This window comes from Lonchura striata, chromosome 12 (genome assembly GCF_046129695.1).
Source record: "Lonchura striata isolate bLonStr1 chromosome 12, bLonStr1.mat, whole genome shotgun sequence".
Taxonomy (NCBI): Eukaryota; Metazoa; Chordata; class Aves; order Passeriformes; family Estrildidae; genus Lonchura; species Lonchura striata.
The window spans coordinates 17,089,752-17,107,371 of record NC_134614.1 but is presented as its reverse complement, the minus strand read 5'-3'; the positions used below and the strand labels follow the sequence as shown (position 1 = coordinate 17,107,371).

General features: G+C 39.9%; 1 protein-coding gene across 1 annotated transcript in view; it reads right to left on the bottom strand.

Annotated features, from left to right (window-relative positions):
* PTPRG (protein tyrosine phosphatase receptor type G) overlaps window positions 1-17,620 on the bottom strand; it is a 391,106-nt gene that overhangs the window by 54,120 nt on the left and 319,366 nt on the right. Inside the window, exon 13 of the mRNA XM_021537228.3 lies at window positions 13,204-13,336. Within this exon, the coding sequence (XP_021392903.3) occupies window positions 13,204-13,336 (133 nt within the window). The remainder of the gene's footprint in view (window positions 1-13,203; window positions 13,337-17,620) is intronic.

The window sequence follows — 17,620 nt, the reverse complement described above, 5'->3', positions numbered from 1 at the left end:
CATTCTTTGCATAAAGCTCAGTAAATACAGTAAGGTTGGTGGAGAACACTGACAATGTTACTGTTAATCCAGTCACCAGAACAAAATAAGGAGTGAGGTTGCCAATACATCTCTCTCTGGGATGGGAGGTTGCTCTATTTGGCACACCAAGGGAAAAAACTTTGGAAAGAGGATGGAAGAGGAATGCTTATCCCCTGCCTCATTTTCCCAAAGAGATGAGCTGCCTACTTTCCATGTTTATAAAACACAAACAAAACCCAAGTCATGATATTGAGAACAGTGATAACCTTAAACTGTGGGCTAAGGTTAAAGTCCCTTTTCTTCAGAATCCTCTTCTGTGCTCATCACACAGGAAATTAGCACAGCCTGTCCCAGCTTTACAGTGCAGAAGCCTCAGTGCTGGACTCAACACTCACTGTCCAGGGAGTGAAGGAGGAGGGGCCTGCAGATGGGTTTAAGTGTTTCAAAAATGCAGGTGTAAAGCTAAGGGATTCTCTTGCACACACAAGGAAGCATTGGTAAGGAAAGAGAGGATCCAAGTACAACCTACGGACAGCACTGCAACTCACACACTCACTAACACACAGATTTTTCACTGCCCATGGGCCCAGCTGCAGCTTGGTGAAATGGGATCATTTCTCCTGTGCTCAGCAGTGCCCAGGTGTCTCCTCATGCAGAAAGATCCTGAGAGTGAGATTACACAGCCAGACACAGGGAGATGAAGCAGCAGCTGAGATTGTGCATCATATGCAGTGAGCTCTTCTGCTCTCGTTCTCTGCACTTCGAACAAAACCAAGCTGCAGGGACAACAGGTCTGCTTCTAGTAGTCTCCACCTGAACCTTTAAGCTGTACAACAGGGAACTGGTTCTCTGTAGCTCTGTGGTTAACAAAGCCACATGTTGAACTCTCACCTTCTGCTATCACAAAGACCTTAACTAATTCCCTGCAGCACATCAGCATTGCCTATGAAAAAGCCCAGGCTCTGCAAAAAAAAAACAGATGGAAACTATTCTTATGGGCTTTTAAAGATGTCAAGGATTTCCTCACAGAGGTGCCAATATAAATATTTCTTCTTCCCATCAACTTTTTTTATTAATCAGAGCACACACGGCAACTCCCTATGTGGCACCATTAAGGGCTCACCCCATCAGCATAAAACCTTCCAATATCCCTTGGGTTTGCCACTGGGATAACAATTCTTTTACACCTTAAATTAAAGAGATGAATTGACAGGGCCTTGGCAAATCAATATGCAAGAGCAGACACCTAACTCCAATACTATTTCACTGCTCCTTTTCTTCCCACGGATTCCTCCCACGTTCACAACAGGGTATGGCTCAGTAAACCACAGAAAGGAGAAAGAACTCCTGTTGTACTGCTGTCACCTTTGTGCTTTGCTTTCAGGGCTCTCTTCTTCCAGATTTTGAAGTACATGCATATTTTGGAAGCACAGCAAAGCCACGGCCATAGCCTCTGGCTCTGACAGCCAAATACACTTCAGACAATACAGAGCCCATCTAGGGCAGGTCCCCCCATCCTGGTCTCTACCATCACATTACATGGGACAGAATATTCCTCACCACCCATTTTCTTGAAGCTGTTTGTGTGAGGATATGAGTCAAATTATTCCCTCAAAGAACCGAACTGGCATTTTTACCATCGAGACTGTGGAGCAGTTGTGAAGTGCCCAACCATTTCTGAAGAGCCATTGGGGACCTGGTGCCAGCTCCTTATCCACAGATGACAATCATTACCATAAGAAGTAGAAAAAGGCTTCTGCCCTCCTGACTGCAGCCAAGTGCTCCACAGGAGTTGGCTTTGCAGCGATAAATGTCACGTTTACAATGGCTTTTGCAACATGAAAGTCCATAATTTGCTTTCCAGGGACCTGTGCTTGATTATCAGGAGAATCAGAAGCATCCACTGAAGTCTAATGAATAGAATTAACACATCATTTAAACAGGGAGTAATATGTATGCAAATGAGGAAAGTTAAAAATAAGAGTTCAAGCCATAATTTCAGAAAACGTAGACTGCATCCTTATGAAATATGGATGTTTCAATTCACCTCATATCTTTACATCTATGTTAACTGCTTTGCATGTGAACAATAGGGTGCATCAAGCCCATTTTGATTTTTATATTTGAACTTGGACTTATAAAATGGATTATATTGAATCATGAATAATATATATGCTAATTAGAGACTACATTTAATGATATAAATAAAGACAAAGACCAACAGAGGCTAATTTCCATTTGCAAATTTCCTAATTAATATATTTTCCTTTAGAAAACAGAAACTTTATTTCCATATTTTTTCTCAGGAAAAAGAAGACAATCTTTTCTTTCCTCAAATTATTTAAAAAATCCTTTCATCTCTTTTATTCTTTAGGATTGATCTCCATAGAGATACAATTGCTTTGCCTAGATAGATTCAGTATTAAATGGCACCCAAGTCAAACTATGGTGATTCGTGCATACAAATGGTGTGCTTTAATTATTAAATATTCTCCTTTTTTTTCTAATAAGGAATTACTGCTAATAAATACAAAGTTTATAAACCACCCCATACCATAAACATATTCAGAACAACTGTGGCAGATGTAAACCTAGTAAATGTCCTTGGTGCTTGAAAAGCTGTTCATCATTCTCTCCCTTCCCCTCCAGGTCCCCAAAAATAGAACAAGGAGACAGGACAATTGTACAGTCGTAGGGAGACAAGGCATTAGTAGAAAACATAACTTCTGTCACACAAGACCTGCAGAAAAGCCTGCTGAAAAATAAACAGGTTGCAGGAAAAGTACTTTTAAGTTAAAAAGCTTGTTTCTTAAAGTGAAGAAAGAGGTAAAAACCAGTTAATTCATATGAGTATGAAGCCTGCAATGATATCTAGGCCAGGAGAATATTCTTTTGCTGTTGTCTAAATGTTGGTTCTGTGGATAATGTCCAGATTCAGCCTTAACTGAGTAAACCAGCATTTGCAGTTTGCTCTTCTGAGCCTGCAAAGCAAACCCATTTACTCCCTGATTGAAACAGCACACTTGAATGCATCAAAAATAAGGAGCTGTATAAATGGGCAAAGACTTACCATTTTGGTACATTTTTGTCCCAAGCTTTTATTAAAAAGCAAACCAAAACCCAACAAAATAAATTGAAATAATAAGGCAGGTGTAAGGACTGCCTCTTCCCAGCTTTCACTTCATGTTTGCAATACCAGTCGCTGTTACAGATAAACACTGAAAGTTAGGAAACTTTTAAGACTCTGGAGAGTAAATGATCATCATTTTTAATGATGATGTGGCTCCTACAAAATGTGAGGAATTTTACCAGATTACTGGAATTTTACATGCTTACTGGAAACCTCCTGATGGTGGTTAAAAAATGGCTGTGTAGAGCGAATCACAGTGCAGTAATCCATCCATTTAACTGATAATTTGATCAGAAATATAAAACAATTTTGATATTTCAGGGAACAGAACATTTGTCATTAGAAGAACTGTCTTTATGTTGCTTTTTTTTTAACATTAACAATATTTTTACAATGCAAATGTGGCTTATTCCTACTACTTTATAAATGTGTAGGACAATTCACAAGGTTTTGCTCTTTCTTGGAAAAGACAGGGTTTCCAAAATATGAAACAACCCACCAATCAAGATGCAGGCATGCTGCCTACGCCTGTTTCAGCTTAAAACTTGGAACTTAAATGGATTTTAACCTGTAAGTCAATAGAGTAAAACACATGCTGTTTATAGCAATAGAGGAACTGTTTTCTTTTAAACCAACCAACTCAGCATTCTACAATAAACTGAATGAATTCCTGTACTTGCAACATTTGTAATAGCAGCACGTGTTGTGCATTCCAAGGCCTTGTTTTTCCCCAGATTGCACAGGTTTTAAGAACAGTAAAATGAAGTTCACCCCTGCTTGTTATTGTTTTACTAGTTTGCTGGTTCCCAGTATTTATCCAAGCAGCTAAGGTTGCCAAATTGATTTAATATTCTTACCCTATAATTTTACACTCAAACTCCATCCTGCTGTGAAATAGCTGGTGCTAATGTTAGTCCAAATGCTGCCATGGGACTGAGGATAGGATAGGGCCTTTCAATAGCTATATTTTATGGTTACAAGGAGAGAGAAAAAAATATAATTTATCTGGTTGCTGTGGTTAATTCACAGTTTCACAGCAGAGGTATACTGTTCCCTCAGGGTACATCTAGCTGTATTATAGGATATTTCATTCACAGTTTGTCTGAGACATTGCTCTGAACCTACCAGTTTATGAGAGTGAATCTACCCCAGAGATACCTGCATACACTTTAACACATACTCTTACATACTAAGAATATTATAGAAAATAAATTAACTAGCAACAGATCAATAGACAATGAGGATGCAAATTGTTTCTTTGAGCTGTGATGGGGAACAGAAAAATAGTGCATCAATTTCTTCATAGAGCAAGTCTTTTATAAAGTTATATAATTTCACAAAAAAAATGTAATATTTGTTTCTCTTTTAAAATATCTCACAGCTTTAAAGGTCAGAGTTCAAAAATTTTAAAGCTGTATAAGAGTTTCCTCTACAGCAACTTACAACAGACCCAGCAGATGAGTAGGAGATGCCAGTGGTACCTAGCATCCACTCATAACCACTGTGGTTATGAGAAAACCCACATTCCTCATGGCATATAATTTCTGAGCACTCAAAAACCTCTTCTTAATGGAGATCAATAAGAATATTTTGACATTTAAAAAATATTTGTTCAAACTCATGCATTGCAAACTATTAAGCTAGTAACTGAACAGATAAAATCTTGCTCTTTTTTTTCCAGACCTCACTATTACAACAGCACTGGGGAAAGCATTTCCAGAGGAAAAAATATGTCTGCAATTAATCCATTTAATTAGTTCCATGGAGACAAAACAGTAAGATTGATTGCAGCTGTGCATATCCCTCCTTGCCTGACCTCAGCTACCCTTGCCCGCTCTCCTTTGCTCTTTCTGAAGAAGTAGGTATTTTTGGAAATGTTGGGGAAATTTTGCTACACCTCTCAACAAAGCACTGAGGCATCAACAGCAGTTTTCCAACTTGCTGCCAAGACTTTTGCATAAGCTTCGACCCCTTAGGATGGCCTGTGGGCAAAGTACAGCATGAATGTCTCAGCTCTTATGGAACACATCATATAGCAAATTAAAAATGATACTTTTTGTGTTTGGGAGTTTTCAAAGTCACCAACATGATATTTTGAATTCTAGTCTTCCACACCCAAAGCACATATTGTCCTGTTTTGTAACTCATGATTGCATGCTTGACATTATCTTTCAAAATAAAGGTGATGCACATCTAGGCTCCCACTGAGTTTAGTGGCTGCATCCATAAAAGTGCCTGCAGAAAGATGTTTATGCAACTAACCCATAAGCTACAGTTTAAGAGTGACAGGCTGGCTTCTAGCCTGTGATTTACAGGGCAATTTATCACACTGTACCATCCCTCCTCTTTTCTCATGCTTCCACGTGTGCTTTAAAGCTGGCACTGCAGAACTGTGGAGAACAGGCCTGGAAGATCCTGTGAGGGATCAGACTCCTGTGGTGCACCCACACTGGAGCTGCTTAACCTTGTCTGAAACCTAGAAATGATGGAAATTCTATAGACCACCACTTTATTGCCCATCTTATAATTTCCTGTTTCTAATGGCCAGCTCAAATTTCCCTCTTGCTGCAATTTAAGCCAAAGGCCCTCACACCTGCAGGACAGCTGGGGCAGAAGATGATGGATTCCTTGCAGACCTCTTGTATGTACTCAAGCACTTGCCTCCCCTGTCTGCCAACAGCCCTGCCTGCCCCACCTGATGCAACAATCTTCCTTGCAGAAAAGGTGAATCACATAAAAAGCCCCAGAGTCCTCTCTTATTTATACCTGGAGATACATCAGGCTGCTATAAAACTGTATTTGCTTTTTATTTACAGGACAGCTGAGAGGAGAACACTGATTCATGAAATTCAGATGAAGGCTGGCCATATGGGACACAGGAAGAAGCTGGCTTCAAATATCTGAAAAGAAGAAATTTGATTTTGCAGTTACATACTCCTGAGAACCTATTTAAGATGATACAGGTTCCTCAGTCATGTGGACTCAAATTTACAATGGCTAAGACTATTGCAGCTGGTAGAAGTTATTCAGGAATCACTCTGTTAACACCAATGGGATGGCTCAAGTCTAAACCTGAAGCAAAATCTAGAAGTCCTATTTCCTTAAAATGGAACATTCCTGGGTTGGAATGTGCTTATTGATTTTGGTCCTGATGCTCTATAATTAGAATTATAAGTACTGTTTTCTGAGCTTTGTCAATATCCTGATAGTTCTGGAAATCACCACTGATCTGCATTTAAGCTTGTCAAAAACTTGTTTAATATCTCAAGAAAAAATAAGTTGGCTTGAAAGGAGGCAGGTCACTATTGGCCTTACCAGAAAGGAAATGGGATCTTGTAGAATTCTGTTTCATGACAAAAAATTAAACCTACTGTTAATTAAAAAAGAGTAAAAGTAACAGGCAGATAATGAGAGAACAGACACCTTTCCACAGTCAAGCTTTTTACAGATCATCCAGCATGCTTAAAAAGCAACTTTCCATCTGCAAATCTGTCTCTCTCTTTTTTGTCTAATGAGCCTGAGTTAGTCTGTTCAAAAGCCCAAATGGGCATCTGGGGCCAATTCCACAGCAGGGGATCTGTTACCATAACAGCGGACAACTCCCTTGATTTCTGAAAGGCCCTAAAGTAGCCTTTTGGGAAATGGTTATGGAACAAGAAGTTGGAGAGGGATGATTGCAGGTGCAGGTCCTGGGCTCCTCTGCCTCAGCCCTTCCCACATGAAGCCAGCCCCAAACCAGCCCCATGTCCCACCAGCCTTGGGATCAGCCTTTTATCATCCCCTCCTCCCCTGCAGGAGGGGATGATAAAACCCCTGAGCCAGCACCGTGAAGAACAGCAGTGGCACGCTCTGATTTGGTCTTGGGCTCTACCTGGGGCTCTTGCCCCAGGCTGTGTCCTGCTGGATGAAACAGCACAGATGCTGCCAGAGAAGTTTTCATACTGATTTTCCTCATAAAGGAAGAATGATGAGTGCTAAAAGTAATGTCCTAACAGCCAGAACAAACAACCAGCGGCTGCCCCGAGCGTCCGGCTTGAAAGGGAGGGCCTGACGTCGGCAGAGAAGATGAGGTCAGATCCCAGAGTGGGTAAGAGGGAGCTGATCACAGGCCTGCTCCCTTTTAATGAAAACAAGCAGCATTTTGAGATACTAAACACAGAAGGGCCTAAGATTCAGTACCTTTACCTCTGGCACTGGCAAGATCACACCTGGACCTTCTGCAATAAGAGCTGAAGTGCTTTTCCTGCATTGCCTGGATTGACACCAGATCAAGCTAGACTTCATCCCATTTATCAGGCAGTGATCTGCCCTGTCCCCACCCTCAATATATGAGACTAAATGTGGCCATTCCCAGAGGAAAACAAAGGCATACTTTTTTCAGCTGGGCACTAAAAAAGGAGATGGAAGCTGCAAGAAGTTTCAGGTATGCCACTCACCTCCACATTTTCCCTCGTCTCCCTGGGGAGTTGTCCGTCTCCAGGGAGAAGGGAAGTCTCTTGCCCTTGTCAATTCTCCTCAGTGCCTGTGGTGACACAAGCTCTGGGGCACTGCCAAGATTAGCACAGGTGCCTGGACATGGTCCTCAGGCATTGCCGAGGACAATGTTGGGGTGAGCATCCCCATCCATCCTGCCCTGTTCTGCTCCCTCAGTTTTGTTGGTACAACTCTGTCCTTTTACTACATGAACCAGACAGGGAGCTAATCTGGTTTAAATCAGGACATGAAAACTCCTCTCATTTTTTTAAAGTTTTTTTTTAAAGCATGGATTATTTCACAATCCAGCTCCTCACATGGTTGTACAAACATTTGCAATGGGATCACAGAGGGCAGAACAAGGGCAGGAACAGAAGACCCTGCCTGAACTGCTGCTGCTGAAATAAATACTCATGCAACTGCATCTGAGGCATTCTTAAAATTAACACCCAAGGTCCCAGAAAGTGTTACCACTCAACATCCTCCATGGGTGAGAAAATGAGAAGAATCACAAACATTTTAGAGTAAGCTGAAAGAAGCGTTTATCATGTAAGCAAACAATTTTACAATGCTCTGTAAATTTGCAATGTTCCTTTTCCAATCAGTACAGTAGATGAACAACATATTGTGTACTCATAAAATAAATCCTAGAGATAGGTTCAAATATCAATTTCATAACTTTTTACGACCTGGTACAGGCAGAAGTTTTGTTGTTTTTTTTTTTTTTTTCCCAATTAAGTTTTAACACTCTCTTAGCTAAGCAGCTGTGCAAGCTCCCCAGAATTTAACACCAAAAGGTAGTTTTCTGAGGCATGGTTATTAGACATGGTAAATATGAGGGTTCTTTATGCTGCAGCTTTTGTTGCTATATTACAAGTTGATTTACAAATACAGCTGACCAACCTTCTTCAGTGCTATTTCACCAGTGTCAGAAATTCAGATGCTGAAATATTGAACACCTGAGCTTGCTCCCAGCGAGATCTTTGCCACTGAGTTCAACAACAATACTCTGAACCCGTAAGTGACTTGGCCTGAGGTCCCACAGAAATCAATGACTGAGTCAGAAAAAAGAGCACATCTCCTGGTGCTCAGTGTGATTTCTCCTGCACAGAAAGGTACTGCCAGACAAATACAAGGCTCTGTCACAGGACTTGTCTCAATGATTCAGTTCAATTTGACAGGATGCTTAACAAAAACTTAAGAAAACTCTGTCTACTAAATTCTATAGGGTTTTGCCTAAGCAAAATTAAAGACATCTTTTTCCCAAGCTGTCTCATATACACACACAGCTATAAAACAAGCAATGCAAGCTTGCTTGCTCTTTGAAAGGCAGCAGCTGCATTGTTACAAAAATCTCCCCGAAAGTAAACATATTAGCACTGTATAAACAGCTTGATTTAATAAGAAATGCAGTACAATATTCCCACTTTGTCTTTGGGATCATGGTGTTGATGGTGGCAATAATTCAAGGTGAATTATGGTATCTGTTCAAATGAAAGAAAAAGAAAACTCTCCAGCTATAGTCGTGAATGAATTTCTTCCTCTTAGCTGAAAATGAGAAATGGCTATAATTTAGTTCTCATTTAAAAGTTGCTCTTGGCTAAACTCTAAAATCTTAATTGCTTCTTAATATTCTCTGCTTATTTTTTCCCTTTGAAACCACAGTCTATAGGACTGTAATGTTTAGATTAAAAATCAGAATGAAAAACAAACAGTGGAAGGTTACCAAGCTCTCCTGAAATATGTTATTTTCCCCCCAGATGACAAAAGTTGCTGTGTATCAAAATATTTCAGTTGATTTCCTGACTCTCCTGTCACCCTCCTGCACCTGTGTGAAGATGAAAATGACACTGACACTGGGTTTACCCCTAAGTGTCAATACTCAGGACTACTTCAATTTGCTACAGAATATAGTGGAAGTTCTAGAAAAGACATGATTCAAGCCATATTACAGCTCAGCATACTATAGGAACTCATCTTGCTGCAAAAAAACTGAAGTCACACTCAATCCCTAAATAGTTTGGAGGTCACTACCAAACACACCCTGCAGTTCTCAAAGCTCATAGCAAAGGCTGTGAGAGTAACAGTGGCAAAGACTGCAGACAATCCAAGTCAGATTTTAAACTGACCTTGAAGATCTGCAGATGGATTTTAGGATACTGAATCTGGGTATAAAATCACAGATGCAAAACAAATGCCTAGAAATGCAGAAATAAAGTGTTTGGGAAACAGCATGTGACGACGCCCATGTTTCAATGGGCTCTAGACAAGCTAGCAGTGCTCCAGTGAAGGTCCTAAAATCTCAGTGTACAGTCTTCAGAAATACTCAGTTGTTGTCCTTACAGCACACAATTTCTGGAAACAGTATGAAAGGAAAGAAAGCAGAAAAAGAGAAACCTTTGTGCCACTGCAAATGAATGGTGAATCCATATGGTGAGTAAAACAAGGATCTGGTCTCCTCACCTTTTCTGTCTGCTAAGACTCAAATTCTCAACTTGGTGCTAAAAGAAATCAATTTAAGCACTAGAGGTCCTGGGAGCAACAGTCCCCTTCATCATGCCCATGACAGCTCAAGGATCAGCCAGGCCAGCTTTTCCTCAAGAGGAATCAAAGATGCACAGAAGCAAACTGAAACTGCAGAATCATTGTCCCTCCTGCCCTGGGAGCCCAGCTACCAACAGGCCACCGTGGATGTCGGGGCTCGTGGTCACCTGTGATTATGCTCCCCACATTTTTCTGGGATAAAAGACAGCACAATTTTTGCAGCTTCATTATGCTGACCTAGTTTATCTTCCACTCTACCAACGTAAAATCACACAGGCCTCTTTGTGCAGCAGTGCCATTTAAAGTACTGAATCCAGGAAACTTTAGTAGAAAGGTAATTCAGAGCTCTGCTTGCCTGCGAGTTCCCATCCCTTTTCATTACTGAGATGGCCACCACACGAAAAAGATGGAAATGACCCTTTCTCTTCAACATTAGTCATATTCTTTCACCATTTGTCCAGGATCCACATGAAAAAGGAACTGAGAACAGCAAATTACCTCTGCAAATAAGTGAGTCTTGCTCAGAAATGGGACAGATAATTTCCAAATATATTCAGTTAAAAGAAGTCTCTAAAACACAGCATGGAAGCTCAACAGATGGAAAAAGGAAATTTTCATCAAACAATGACAGTCTCCTTTTCAAATACATAGAACAGAAAATGAAGCTTCCTTACAAGAAGTCTTCTTCATAAATCATCTTTGCTGTATTGTGGAATGAGCCACAGAGAGACCAAACAAAATTAATGCTTTGCCAAAACTTCCCAAGCACCTTCTCTAACTCCTTATTTTGGATAATAGGGCACAGATGAGATGGAAACAAGCAGAAGGCTCTGCTTCATTGTTCCAGTTATGTCACCACTGGTCTCAAATCATCTAATTCCACAAATGCTCAAAAATGCAAAAGCAAAAATAAAATTTGTTTTACCCCCCCAACACATTGCCAAAAGCAACTATGTCTCTTCTGCTTCAATTTACAATGTTTTTTTCTAACACTACAACAAAGTACTGCCGTGCAAGAAAAGACCCCTTGGTCTAGCATGCCTGTCCCCTTGAGGGTTTATCCTTTCATCACAAGTGCTCCTCTGCTGTGCACTTCAATACCGTGTTTCCCTTTCTGAAATATCTGTTTCAAACTTGTGTTCATGCCATTTGCTTTGATGGTGTTATTCAGCAAATTATTCCATATGTTGCCCATTACATCTTAAGCTAAGTATTTTTTCCTGAAAAAGCAAATTACTGCTCCTTTCAAACTTCTGAATTAGAGTCTGCAGTGCTTCAAAATCTCTTTTTCCCCTTACTTTAAAACACTCACAGAGGTAAATATTTTATTTTTTTCCTGAGGAAAGGCAATCACACAGCAAATAAATTGCTGTGCTGCCACTTCAGTGACATGGTCTGCAGCATTCCCAGTGAAATATTACTGGGAATGATTTGTGTTCTAGTTGCTTGTTCATTTATCCTAAAACATATGTGTATTTTTAATACACTCTTTGTATTTGTTAAAAATCCTCAAAACTACTCACAGATTATTTAAAGGTAGTATATATGTCCTTTCAAGTTTGATCCTTTATTTCTTGCTTTATATTTATCAAAAAACTTTGACTGCTACCTGACATAATTTCCATGTCTATATTAATTTTCAATCTCCACCAACTTTAATATCTTTTCAGGGATGGTATTCTTTGAGCAAATTAAACACAAATTTTATAATTATTTGTCTTGCTCCACTAGTGAAATTGCTAAGAAATGGAAATGTTTTGCAAACAATGATAGTACCAACATTCTTCTAGATAATAGCTGTTAGCATTGTATTTCAAAACCTTTCTGCCTTAGAAGAGAATTTTGTATCAACACTAGATAAATACTACTAATCCTTCAACCCAGCGTTTTGAGATATACCATATCCTTCCAGGACTTGCTGTGAATGTGTGAATGTGACCAAGTTTAGTACCTCAAATAAAGACAATATATATTGAAAAACAGGATAATACAATGGGCTCTTTAGAACCTTTCCTATTTCAGCTTTTATGCATATACCACTGTAATTTTTATTCACCTTCCTACTGCAATGATGTTAATTACTTAAAAATGTTAATAGAAATTATTTTCACAAGACTATTGCCATTTACTTATTAATTCAAATGTTCTCAGTCTGAACAATTGGGCCAACTAATTGACAGCAAAATGGGTGTACTGAAAAATAGCTTGGTACTTTTTTAATGGATTCTGCAAATATAATGATTAACGGGCTGGTATTTCCCATCAAAGCTACTTTATCCCAGCTAATCAGATTTTGAAATCATTCCTAAATATCTTGTATGTGGCTTATCCGTGGTTAATGCTAACTTGCAGACAAATCAGGTGCCTCTGGGTTCTGACTTTGACCTGAGCAGGTGCTGCAGGTTTTAGTTTACTCTAAATCAAATGGAGAGGGATTTGTTGATGATAATCCTGGTCTCCACCACTGAACCAATGTCCACTCGTGTGAATGATGGTGCCTCTTTGTAGGAGGCAATCTTTACTTTCAAGACCTTGCAGGCTGCAGTTCTGAATTCTTCACCAATGCTAGAGAGCATTGCTGTAGAATGAGAAACAAGCTTACCCCACTTTCTTGAAGTACAGTCAAAAGAAGGAAAGAACTGCATAAAATTACACAGAAGGTTTGTGGCAAAGACATCCATGAAACCAAGGCCAGTCTAACTGGCATTTTCTCCCACAACCACCTTTCCTGAAGGCCAGGAAAAGATAATTTTTTAATAGCTACTTCAGAGGGACTGTTTGTGAAAATAGTCACTGTTACAGCTGCCTCTACCACTGGTAGAGCTCTACCAAGCTCATTTTCATGACATAAAAATAAGCATTTAAGATAGCTGAATAGTTAACCAAGAAAGCTGTTCTAGCACCCAGAGAACTATCTAATGCATCTATCACCTTAACTTCTAAGAAAATAACAAAACACAGGACCACATTAAAAACACCACCTGGAATGTGTTTCAAATCCTAACCAGTTTCCACTGATAAGGAAACAGGCTCACCTCCAGTAGACAAGCACAGCGATGAGAAGAATGAGGCACACGAAGGTCAGTGCTGAGACCACAATGAGTGGGATGATCCATTCCATTTTACCAGGAGAAGGTCTCGTGGCCATGCTGGAACTGTTCTTGCCAGCTGTGTGTTAAACACATAAAACCAATCACTGGGTGGAAAAAAGAATTACTGTATGGAAAAATGTATAAACAAAACAAATAGCTTATCCCTTTTACATGCTATGAGTAAACAGAGCAGAGATCCTCTAACTGCAGGGTGGGACTCCATTTGTCTTCAGTCTGAGACATGAGAGCACAGAAGTATGGTGTTTATTGCCACATATGGCTAGGATTTTACTACTGCCTGTAATTACGGTCTCTTAGACACTTTTAGGACTCTTTCGTGCAAGCACGCATTATCAGATGTGGAGTATCCCACTGAGCCAATGCTGTGCTCTGTCACCAGTGTTTGCAGATAAATGTACTCTGTTTCTCAACAGTGCAGGACAGCCCTGTTTGCAAAGCTCCATGTAATACTTTTCTTTAGAAATAAATTTCTTGGTTAACTATCTTAAAATAAAAAATCCTCAACATGTTGGGTGTCATGTCACATCATTTGCAGAATTGTCACAATCTGGTGGGTTACTGCATACGAAAGCACTTTTTAGCATATGGATTGTCAAGATGGGTGGATGAATGAATGGATAGGATGTGTTGTAACTGACAGAAGAAATCATTATGGCACAGCTTTTGAACAAAATTAAAGTTTGTCAATACCCTGAGATCTGGCTGAGTTAACTCCGCTTCACTTTTTGCATGACATCTCACTAAAATTATTGTATCGTATATAAGATGAATATCTAGAAGTTCTGCAAGTGCTGGAGCCAATGAGCATAGACACTGCACCAGTGTATTTCAAAAGACATCTAATTTGTGCAAATTCATGTATACTTGATGAGTAAATTGGTTTAGACAGAATGATAAAAGAAAAATGCAGAAGCAGATTCCATATCTTATTCATGTTTCCTAACAAACAGGCAGTGGTTGATCAATACCTGTCAACAGGACATAATGGAAAAGGATTAGTACAAACAGCTTCAGATTTCAAGAAGGATTGAAACATGCACACTTGACTTCTACTCTTAAGCCTCTGTGAGTCTTTCCTTACCAACATGCTTCCTTGCCCTCATTCAGTATTGTATTATCATAGCTTCCGAAACTGCTGCAAATCCTACCAGAGGAACATAATTGCCTTTTCACCATAGGCAGGCAAAACACAGATAATTAGAAGTCACCAGATGTCACATAACATGAAGTCATACTCTATTTTAATAGCATTTAGATTATACTCCTCCATAGGCAGGAGTAAAATTCAACTAACGTGGAAGTAAAGGTTAATTGTAAATGCTTTTGCCTGACTGCTGAAAAAACAGCAAGGCTGCAGGCTGGTGCAAGCCCAGCAAGAAGTCTTCCTAGTTTTGAGAACTAGGCTGATAGAGGTAATGCCCTTTAGTAAGCAGCCTAAATGATGTGCTAATCAGAAGGATGTTTGGGAGAAGTGAACATGCACTTTGATTGAACATCTTTGAATTCCCTGACTAGCAAAGAATAAGAAAAGAGCAACCCCCAAATTAGAGCAAAGGCTTATTCTCTGTATTTGCCAAACTTAAGAAATGCTGTCTTGAGGCATCAGTTATTACCAGTGCATTTCAAATCATTTAAGAGCAGGAAAAAAAGTCAGCCTGTGAGGTGTTACTAATCAGAATAGTAAAAGGGACAAATCAAAAAACCACATCATGTAATGAAACCTTGTAGGAGAGCCAAATAATCCCACTGCCTTATATCCATTAGGATGTTGCTTCAGTTCTCTCCAGTGACAATATTCTGTTTAGTTCCACCTCCACATCTTTCAACACAAAACCATATGTTTCTGTTTGCATGGGAAGAAAATTCAATTCCATTGTAAGCACAGCATGGGCTGCAGTCCCAATGCACACTGTTAAATTCTGCAGTGCTCATGATGCTCCTCTTAGTCGGTCTAGTGTGGAGAACACAGAAATCTGCCCCTGCCAACTCCCTGTACCACAGATGTGAGGAGAAGAAGGTGCTCAGCATGCTGAGTGCCAGAATAGCAAATATAGCAAATACCATTCCCTAATGCTGATGGCTGGCCCCAAAATTCCAGTTGGGAATACTCAAGCAGTGATGCACTTCAGAAGAAAAGACACAGTTTCTGTGCTGGCTTTGAAGAAAAAAATCTAAGGTGTTTTCCACTGTTTAAGTAACGTGCTGTGAGAGCTTAAACAAACCAGTGCCAATAAATTGTACAATGGCATCTAGGGCCAGAGGTAGAGCTGGTGTCTGTCTTGAGTGTCATGGCAGAACAGCCTAAGAAAAGCCAGCATGCTGGATAACTTGGAAAAAGATGAAATGAAAACACGCAGACACAAAAAGACAGATCTGGGCCTCTACAGTTTCCTGTTCTCCCGTACAACAAAACAGTATGAAATAAAAAAATAGTCACAATTCCATTATTTTCCAAAGCAAGAACGTCAAGCCCTGGTAGTGTCAACAGCATATCCTTGTAACAGTGCCCACCATAAGCTGTACTTGGCAGGGGATGGGGGAAGCTTAAAAAATGGACTAGGAAACTCCATTTTTGCTAAGAAATGTAAACAGTTTCCAGTGGCATATGCCTTCGTTGAATTAATTCAGTTTGCCTTTTACTGGCTTGGAATTCATCCCAGTAGGAAGGAATAAAAAATTATTACAGCATATCTGTTTCAGGAGGTCCCACATGATACAAGCCCTGGCACTACTAAATCTACTCCTGCGCCTGGAAAAGTCCGTAACTTCTGTGAACCAGCCATTCAGCAGTTCCACCCAGGCACTGGATGGATGAGCCCTGGCACAGGGAGTACTGGATGGCATCAGGCAGCCAAGGAGGCTCTGGCAGTGCAATTCTTGTATAAAGGTCAAGGTAGGAAAGAGGCATTCTAGAGTTTGTGAAATGTGCTTTTTTTCTGCATATTCTTGGAAAACGGTTCCTGAGAAAAGAAACATGTTTATTTCCCTTAAGTAACACTGCTTGCTATAATAAGCAACAATAGCTGTACTATATAACCTATCTACTTTTATCATTCCTTGCCATTGCACAAACTGCCAGGACAAAGTTCTGTTTGTTGTACCATTTCAGATACCATTAACCAAAGAAAAGCCCTGCTGCTGAACTGCCTCAGACCACACCGTCTCCTAAGAGAAAGTCAGCTTGCTCATCTTTCCCTTGAGTAAGTGAAGTGATGTGCTTAATATAAAGGTATTAATTAATTATGGAAAATAATATTGGCCATATTATTAAATGATGAAAAGGCAAACCCATGTTTCTTAAAGAAACCTTTGATACAAGCTTGTATCATGGGGCAGCTGTTACCCCCTATTTCTTCAAGGCAGTCCTGCAGTATTCAGGCTTACAGGCTGTGCACTATTAAGCATGACTTTTCACTGCTTTGTAACAGATGCCAATCATATTTAATTCTATATCTGAAATTCATAGTTTGCAGGCATCAAATAATTCAATTATTTTATTTTCAAGCCATTCTGCTGTTTGCTCTTGTGAACTGCCATGTACATCTCTGAAGATATTTAAAAGCTGTCTGGACACAATCCTGATTAAAGTGCTATGGGGAACCTTTCTAAGAGCAAGGAGACTGGACTAGCTGACTCCAATGGTCCTTCCCAACTTTATACACTCTGTGATTCTGTGTGAAAATGGCTGAAGTGCCACATGAAAATACAGCTTAATAATCCTTGCTGCAGATGGAGAAGAATTACACAGATGTTTAATTATGCTAATTGAGGATATCCCTGGAAAAGATTGCTCTAAAACCCAATATTCAGTCTTTGTTAAATGCATGCATCATGCTTGAAATTTAACCCTGCACATCAAGATCTCTCTGTCTCTAAAATGCCCCCTCATGGGAGGAACTCAGCAGAGGTGGGTGAGCACTGAGGGATTGGAGCACTTGGCTGAAATTTGGATGAGGAGTCAAACCAGTCTCTCTGTCCTCAGTCCCAGCTTACCACTCAGGCTTTTGCCCCTACCCCACAGCTATTACTTTGCTTACAACAGCCTAGTTGTTAACTCCAGTAAAAAAAAAATTACCTGTATAATTGTCTGGTACAATCAACCAAAATTATGTGGGATAGTATCTGCTTTAGCCTATAAAACTGAATCATCCTGGGTTTCATATTTTCCCTTGCTTATTCCCTGCCCCCCCATCCCCACCCCCTTTTTGTGAGAGTATAATTTTAATTGCTGTTTTTCTGATTTTCAGGTTTCAGAGACAGCGACAATGCTGAGCAGCTGTGTCTGTAACAGTTGCAGCTCAAAAGTACAATTAGTCTAATGTGGGCACCAAAACAGAGA